Genomic DNA, 9,296 nt, shown 5'->3' with positions numbered 1-9,296 from the left:
CAGATTCTAGCCAAAATATAGTGTGAGAATTTTGAGGTAAGAAAATGTTCCCAAAGTAAATGATTCAAAAATCTTCAACTTTTTGGTTGGGACATTTCATGTTTTAAAGAATCATCTCAGACTATTTTTCCCCTTGGATTCTTAGCATTCTAGCATTCAAATCACTTTTTCATTTTACAAATAAGTGAAAACAGGTACTTTAGAATTTTAAGGATATTATTTTTAAATATCATTTATTACCCAAATTACCATAGATTGTTTCTTATGATGAAAGCAATGCAATTCAATGGAAAGATGTTAAAAATAGAGTCAGAAGATTTGGGTTCAGATTCCAATTCCAACATTTGTTATTTATTATGTGAATATAATTCTGGGACAGGTAGGTAGCACAGTGCATAGAATATCAGTTCTGGAGTTAGGAAGACTCATTTTCCTGAGTTCAAATATGGCCTCAAACACTTTCTTAACTATGTGACCTAAGTAAGTCACTTAACCCTATATGTATCAGTTTACTCATCTGTAAAATGAGTCGAAGAAAGAAATGGCAAACTGTGCCAGTATCTTTGCCAAGAAAACCTCATGGGAACACGAAGAGTAACAAATGAGGAAAAAATCTTAAATCCCATTATCAGCTCCCTAAAAGTGTTTCAACTTTGGCAATGAACCAGATACATTGATTCTCTTTGTTTCCTACACATGATACTCCATCTCTCACTTCTGTATCTTTACACATAATAACCAGTGGTGCTCTATCTTTGACCAGCAAACTTCATCTTCCTTCCTTCTTCTTCATAGAGTCTCTCTCCTCTTGAAGGTGCAACTCAAACACTTTCTGCAGAAAGCCTTTTCTGGTTCACAGTGCTGAGGCTCTCTTTTCCTTTTTTTTTTTTTTTCTACTGAAGTTGGGGTTAAGTGACTTGCCCAGGGTCACACAGCTGGGAAGTGTTAAGTGTCTGAGATTAGATTTGAACTCGGGTCCTCCTGAATTCAGGGCTGGTGCTCTATCCACTGCACCACCTAACTGCCCCTGAGGCTCTTTTTCAAGCTACTTTGTAATAACTCATTTTTAAATCCAGGCTGCTTATATTTATATACATGTTCACTGTCTTCTCAATTAGAGTGTAATGAGTTCCATTGTTTAATTCTTTGAACTCAAATCCCCAGCATTTAGTTTAATGAATACTAATTGATGGCTAATACAAAATAATAGACTATGTCAGTCAGTAAATCAACAAACATTTATTAAGCACTTACTATGTGCCAGGCACTGTGCTAAAAGTGTGGGATACAAAAATGACAAAACCAGTAATATCCTGTGGGCTCAATACAAGGAGATATGTTAATTATTTATCCTTTTCTTCATGCCTGGAATTATGGAACAACTAGGTAGGACTGCATAATATTGTGGAATTCATGCTCACTGTATTACATAATGAAATACTTATTTTAAAAATCTGTGGTTCTGCAGGAGAAAAGGTAAGTTTACAAGCAGGAAAAAAAGTGCTGTGATATTTGGTACCAAGCAATTCCTTTTTTTTCTGGCTTAGTTAGTTATTATGCTTTTTTAAAGCTTGCATGACTTTAGCAAAATAAAAACTGCAGGGCCATATATGATTAGCTATTAGCCACTTCCCAAACTGACTTGCTGTGGCTTTCATATGTTGTTCTTCATTTTTTCCGTCTGTATTTTTTCTCCTCCAACTTCTTCAGGAATGTAATTCCTATTTCTGTAACTTTGTCGCCTTTAAGTCTATCTTGTAAGAATGTAACATCAGCAGTCAAATGAATCTAGAAGAAAAAAACCCAGGTCATTTTGAGTCATTTTATTTTTAACTCTTTTCTATCATATCTTATTCAGTTTTCATTTCCCCAATAAGGAGTATGCCTTTCCTTCTGTGAAAATGCAAGTGAGAATACTAATTATTTGCTTAGTCTGAAGAGACAGGAAAGTCTAGAATGGTTCTAAAGTTCTGAAGTCAAGAAGTTCTCAACATAACTGGTGTCAATGTGGCTCTATCTTAGAATATTTCTAAAACTGAGTCAAAATTGAACTTAGGGCTGTGAATGACCCTAGATCTGGAGCTGTGGGTACTTCTTGAGTCTTCTCAATTCTAAAGCAGAAAACAGACTTCTTTTTTCAAATTTTAATCTCCTAGGATCAGAAACAAATTCATCTCAGTTTCTGAGAACAAGTAATAGCAGCCAACTAAGAGTAAGAATTAAGCAATTATGCAGGTGGAGGAGAGAACAATAAAGTTAACATCTGGGGTTATTTTAATACATTTTCATCAGTATTAGATACTTCTACACTTCCCGAGATTTCTAATTACAAAAAAACAAAAATGGGGGGGGGGCATTTAGAATAAGTATGCAGTTAGGAGGAGCTGAGTTCAAATTCAGACTCAGACCTTTAATACTTACCAGCTATGTGACTCTGGGCAAGTCACTTAACTCCAATTGCCTCAGGGCAACTAGATTGTATAATGGATAGAGCATTGGCTGTGAAGTCAGAATAATTATGCTTTTCAATAAGCAACTAGGTTACTTTAATTTAAAAATATGATAATGGTTTAAGGTAGGCCTTTTGTGAAGAAATGAATAGTTTAATGATGATTCTCATTTTGATTTGCGATAAATCATTGTGTCATAAATCAAATGATATATTTATCATATAATATAGCATTATATAAAGTTTGGCATTAGCCTGCACCATAAACTCATATTTCCTATTTCAGTCTATATTATTATATTATATTATATTATATTATATTATATTATATTATATTATATTATTATTATATTATTCATAAAACCTCAAAGATTCTCTCTTATTGGACCCAAGACAAGTTCAGGAAGTCTCCTGTCTCATCAGTTTCAGGGGGTGGAGCCAAGATCAGGGAGAATAGACAAGGTATTGCCCGAGCTCTCTCCAGCTTCCTTGAGAATCAGTATTAGATCAAGCCTCTTGAACAGATTTTGGAGTGACAGAATCTACAGACATTCAGAATATAATAATTTTCCAGCTTAAGAAAGACTTAAGGAAAAGTCTGTTTCAATTGGGCAGGGAGGAATGTGGCTCAGTGCAAGTGGGGTGTGGGAAGGCTGGGCACTAGGAAGCCTAGAACAGGGAAACTAGCAAGAGGCTTTAAACAAAATATAGCAGTGTTGGCTACTCTGCCCCGGTTCAGAAGACCAGCGGATCAGCTGTAAAATCTCCACACAATTATAAAATACAAATTGTGAGCCCCTAAACTCCTTCATAACAGGCAGGACTTGGCCAGGCCCACCCAGAGCAGTGGGAGAGCCTGCAGCACCACCAGTCCCAGTGCAGACCAAGAGAAGTCCCTGTGTCCCTGCAGAGGAAGCTTGGGACAGTCTCCCCTGTGCCCTAGGAGCAGATCTCAATCTTTTAAAATGAGCAAAAAAAAAGGCAAAAAGAGCTCTGACCATAGGAGAGCTACTATGGAGACACAAATCCAGAAGATAGCAAAGGCAAAATGCCTTCAGATGAAGCCTAAAAGGGGGATATGAACCAGTCTCCAGATCAAAAGGCTCTCTTGGAAGAGTCCAAAAAGGATCTTACAAGAGAGATAGAAGAAAAAATCTGGTGATGAAATGAGAACTGTGTAGGAGAGTTATGAAAGTTTGGAGAAAAAAAGCCAACAGCTTGGAAAAGGAAGCATGGTAATTAAAGAAAATAACTCCTTAAAAATAAATTTGATGAAATGGAAAAAGAAAAAAAAAAACTCCTTGAAGAATAGAATTGATGAAATGGAAAAAAAAAATCCACTGAACAAAATAATTCCTTTAAAAGTACACTTGGCCAAATGTAAAAGTAGGTAAACAAGGTAATTGAAGAAAATAATTCACTAAAAATTAGAACTGGACAAATGGAAGTGAATGAGAGACATCAAGAATCAGTCAAACAAAATTTTTAAAAAATGAAGAAAATATAAAATACCTTATTGGAATAGCAACTGAGCTAGAAAATAGCTCCAGGAAAGAATTACTAGATTACCTGAAAGCCATAATGAAAAAAAAGAGCCTAACATCTTTCAAGAAATTAAAAAGGAAAACTGCCCTGATATTCTGGAACCATAGGGTAAATAATCATTGAAAGAATCCACCAAGCACCTTCTGAAAGTGAAAACTCCAAGGAATATAGTAATTAAATTCCAGAATTATCAAGTCAAGGAAAACATACTGAAGCAACCAGAAAGAAACAATTCAAATACTAAGGAATCACTGTCAGGATTATCCAAGACTTACAAGTTTCCACATTAAAGGACTGGAGGATCTGAAATATGATCATTCCTGAAGGCAAAAGAGCTTGGACTATAACCAAGAATCAACTACCCAGCAAAAATTAAGTATTGTATTTCAGGGGGAAAGATGGACATTCAATGATATAGGGGGTTTTTCAATCATTTCTGATAAAAAAAAAAAAAAAAAAGACCAGACCTGAATGGAAAATTTGATCTCCAAATACAAGACTCAAGAGAAGCATAAAAAGGTTAAAAAATCCTATGTTTTTTAAAAACAAAAAATGTTTATATCCCTACATGATACTTGTAACTCTTAAGAACTGTATTTTTATTAAGAGCAGTTAGAGGCTTTGGTGATGATATTAAAAAAAAAAAAAAAGAAATTAAGGGTAGAAAAAGGATTATACTAAGAGAAAAGGGAAGGGAATATAAAATTGGATAAATTACATCATTTTCAGCAGTTTCTTGGCCTCTTCCTGTTATCTCTCACTGATCCCAAAGATATTTATCTTACAGCCAATCTAGGAAGAGTCTGGATATGGAAGAACATATTTGTGTGAATGACAGTAAATGAATTTGAGATTGTCCTTTTTGATCGGTTATATGACTTTCTATGCCTCCCTCTCATTAGCACACATAGATAATTATATATAATAAACCAAGATATCCCTAAATATAATATGAAAAATGAATGGTGTGCTTTACCATTTCCAGGGCACCTCTAATGACTCCACACAGCAAATTGCAGTAACAAAGAGAAGACCGTCCAGCTGGAAGCTCCTCTACAAACTCCACCAAAGGATTTTTGTCCAGAATTAGTGAGAATTCATTTCTGCTTGATTCATTACGTGTCACACTAGGTGTGATTCCCAGGTACATCTTGAAAGCAACCTGAAGAGAGAAGAAATATAGTTGTTGTTGATATTTTGGCTAGAACAACTAACTTAGATTTTACTTCTCAGGTCTCTACTGGTTTATTAGTAATATTATTGACTCTTTAAATCAGGAACCAAATGAACTTAACATTTTCACGGGGCTAGAAAAATGCTTTATGATAACATTAATCTTTTGAATGATTTCTGAAAAAGAATTAAATTTTTCCAAATTTTAAAATTCTCTTTAACCATTCAATAGCATTTCACAATGAAATGATTATAAAAATGCTATATCCAGACTACAAAACAAAATCTAGAAATTAAAACTATGGGAATCATATTTTGTGAATGATAAATATGTGACTAAATACATAGCTTAATGTTAATAGGTTAAAAAAAATTTAAGCAAATGGTTTTCTGATTGAATTTTCCTTGAAGCAGAGATTGAGGTTGACTCTTTTCAACTCTGCACAAATTGATTGATACAAATGATATAAGACCATTTTGGGATGTGTTCCTATCCTGGGAAATACTCTCTTGTTGGCCACCTTAACCTCTTCATAAAAATACACAAGGGACATCTCTCCTGGATGCCCAAGAACTCAGTAGAAGAAAGAGGAGAAGAATGTGGTTGAATACATTTTGTAGAACTAAATATGAAAAAAGGTGATTTTTTTTTTTTGCAAGACAATTGGGGTTAAATGACTTAACCAGGGTCACACAGCTAATAAGTATTAAGTATCTGAAGTCATATTTGAACTCAGTTCCTCCCGATTTCAGGGCTAGTACTCTATCTACTGCACCCTCTAGCTGTCTCCAAAAGATGAATTCTTAAAAGAATCTGTTCCTTCTAAAAATATAATAACTTGGGGCAGCAGTGGATACAGTAGTGGTCCCGGAGTCAGGAGGTCCTGAGTTCAAATCTGACTGCAGACACTTAACACTAACCAGCTTGTGACCTTGGGCAAGTCATTTAACCCCAAATACAAAAGGAAGGAAGGAAGGAAATATAATAGTTTGAAATTAAAACAAAACATATATTAAAAGGACCTCCTAAAGAAGATGACATAGTTGGCACTGAGTATAAGTAGAGTAGGGAAGAGTCTGCAAAGTGTGATTTAAGAAATTCTAAAAGCTTCTTTCATGTTCCTACAGCTTCCAAATATACTCTTCACTTTCTTGAGAGCATATTGACAATCCCTACCATAAATTACTTTTTGGTCTAAGTCATTATCCCCAGGAAGCTTCTATTCACATGGAAATATTATATTGGATGAAAATTTTGTAGATTTGGATTCAGGACCTGAGTTTGAATCCAAGTTCTGACATTTTCTTTGTGTGGTTCTAAATAAGGCACTTAAACTTTCTAAGACTCAATTTTCTAATCTGTAAGTGTGGGGATTACCAGATAGTTTCCAAGATCTCTTCTAGCTCAAAATCTAGAATCCAAATAGAAGCTTATATTGATATAGTCTTATAAGGTTTAAAAGTCCTCACAAGAACTTTGTTAAGTTGGTGGTTCTTATATTATTATATTCATTTTGTAGCAAAGCAAAATGAGGCTCAGCAAATTTAAGAGTCACATCATTGTGTAAAAGCCTTGACTTGAACCTAGGCCTTCTGTTTCCAAGATCACTATTTTACTGTATTTTTAAAGACTCTAATTCATCAAATTTTTATCAATCATTAGCATCTAAATATAAATTAATTTACTGGCTCATTACACCACCACCTTAATAGATAATAGGACATGAAATAGATAATTGCACATGAAACTTGAGTTGGAGGGAAAGCTCTTTTATAGAGAGCAGGCTTGAAGATTATATTTGATTATATATTGAAGAATGGTGGGACTGGGTAATTAGGGAAACTAACCTCTAGATAGGGTCAAGTTCTGAACAGCTGCTTGATTAAAGAGCAATAGAGAAACACTGAAGACAAATCTGTCTCCTTTTGAGTGTTGTTTAGGGCCAGCCCTGCACACAGATATTCAACAACTATTTCCATTTATATAGGAATTCCATAGAGCTTACAGGTTTACAAAGCACTATCTTTACCACAACCCTAAAAAGCAGATAGTACACTTTCTGTTTTTAACAAATGATGAAACTGAAGCACAGAGAAATAAAAGAATTTTCCTAGAGTAGCTCAATTAATAGGCTGGATTTGAAATCAAATTATTTGGTCTTAAATACTGCCTATGCCTTTTAATATCTATGTTATTTTGGACACTTAGGGCTGACAGATCACAGCCTTAGTTTTCTCATCTATAAAGTAATTATGGTCTCTGATAGTTAGATGATTCTGTGGATAGAGCACTGGGTGTAAAGTCAGGAAGACCTGAGTTCTAATTCAGCTTAAGATACTTAGATACTCAGATACTAGCTGTGTGGCCTTTAGCAAATCATTTAGCTTCTGTTAAATAAGTTAGAGAAGGAAATGGCAAACCACTCTCATATCTTTTCCAAGAAAATCCAAAAAAGAAGTTATGAAGAATCACACACAACTGAAAAATGACTAAATAGCAACAAAGATAGTTTCTAAGATTTACTTTTTTCCTATGATACAACAGCTGGGTACTTGAACTCAAATTTTTACCCTACAAGAGCAGGACTCTTTTTATTTGTCATTTTATTCATTTTTATTTATTTAATATTTTCCCTAGTTATAATCAAAATAAATTTTTTATATTTGTTTTTAATTTTTTTTGAATTCTGGATTCTTTTCCTTATATACTTTTTTTTTTTTTTTTTGAGGCTGGGGTTAAATGACTTGCCCAGGGTCACACAGCTAGTCCTTATATACTTTCATGATTAAGAAACTCATGTGAAGTTATGCAAAACATTTCCATAAAAGTCAAATTGTGTGTGGGGGGGAACATAGATCTCCCACCTTAATGAAAATAAAAATCCTCAAGAAAAATGAAGTTAATACATGAACTGATGCTAAATGAAGTGAGTAGAATTGAGAGAACATTGTACACAGCAACAACAAGGTTATATAATAATCAACTCTGTTGGACCTGGCTCTTTTCAACAATGAGGTAATTCAGGCCAGTTCCAATAGATTTGTTATGGAGAAAGGCATCTGCATCCAGAGAGAGAACTATGGGGACTGACTGTGGAACACAATATAGTATTTTCACCTTTTTTGTTTGCTTGCTTTGTGTTTTCTTGTTGTTTTTTTTTTGTTTGTTTTGTTTTGTTTTGTTTTTACCTTTTTGATCTGATTTTTCTTGTGCAACAAGATAAATGTGGAAATATGTATAGAATCGCACATGTTTAACCTATATTGGATTAGTTACTATCTAAGGGAGGGGATGAGAAGGAAGGGAGAAAATTTGGAACACAAAATTTTGCAAGGGTGGATGTTGAAAACTATCTTTGTATATATTTTGAAAACAAAAAGCTATTATTTTTTAAAAAGAAAAGAAAATTTAAGTTAAAGGGAGAGGGGGGAGAGAGAGACAGAGACACAGAGAGAGAGAAGCAGAAAGACAGAGACACACAGAGAGACACAGAGACAGAGACAGAGAGAATATACCTCAATCTGTAGATACAATCAGTTCCTTTTCTGGATATGGATAGGATTTTTCATCATAAATTTTTCAGAATAGTCATGTATGATTGTACTACTGAGAATAGCAAAGTCATTCGCAAGTGGTCATCCAAGAATATGAACAAGCCTTTTCTTATAAAGTATGCTATAATTATTATACACCTTAGAATTTTTCCTTATTGTGATCTATTGTCATTTGCTAAGGGTTTTATTCATTTTAATTTATTAGCTCATATAAAATATATTTCCAATGATCACTTTCATGTAAGAAGTGGCACTGGAGGGTCTATCATACAGCAATAATTTTTTCTGAAAAATATACAGAAAGACATGATAAGGAGCATGCAGGATGCGGAGGCCCAAGAGAATTGTGATTTATATCAGTGGAAAAAAGATCCCAGGCAGTGAAAACCCAGATTGCCCAAACAATCAAAACTTGTACAGTGGAGTGAGAAATCAGATCCTTTTGTTCTTGATTCATTTAAATCTCAAAGATATACAAAATTCGTTCTGAACTCAAATAGTTATTGTCTCTTTAAAATTGGAGTCTGAAACATTTCATTTTAAGTAGCATTAGGCACGTTTTGCAAAAAAGCTA

General features: G+C 34.1%; 1 protein-coding gene across 2 annotated transcripts in view; it reads right to left on the bottom strand.

Moving 5' to 3' along the window:
• Positions 1-1,219: 1,219 nt before the first annotated feature.
• Positions 1,220-9,296, bottom strand: part of TRAPPC3L (trafficking protein particle complex subunit 3L) — a 52,532-nt gene continuing 44,455 nt past the window's right edge. For both annotated transcript variants that reach the window (XM_074310040.1, XM_074310041.1), the window contains 2 exons: positions 4,971-5,156; positions 1,220-1,788 (listed from right to left, as the gene is read on the bottom strand). In XM_074310040.1, the coding sequence (XP_074166141.1) occupies positions 1,669-1,788; positions 4,971-5,156 (306 nt within the window). In that variant the 3' untranslated portion in view covers positions 1,220-1,668. The remainder of the gene's footprint in view (positions 1,789-4,970; positions 5,157-9,296) is intronic.

The sequence above is a fragment of the Sminthopsis crassicaudata genome, chromosome 4 (assembly GCF_048593235.1).
Source record: "Sminthopsis crassicaudata isolate SCR6 chromosome 4, ASM4859323v1, whole genome shotgun sequence".
Taxonomy (NCBI): Eukaryota; Metazoa; Chordata; class Mammalia; order Dasyuromorphia; family Dasyuridae; genus Sminthopsis; species Sminthopsis crassicaudata.
This window is presented reverse-complemented; position numbering and strand designations above follow the sequence as displayed.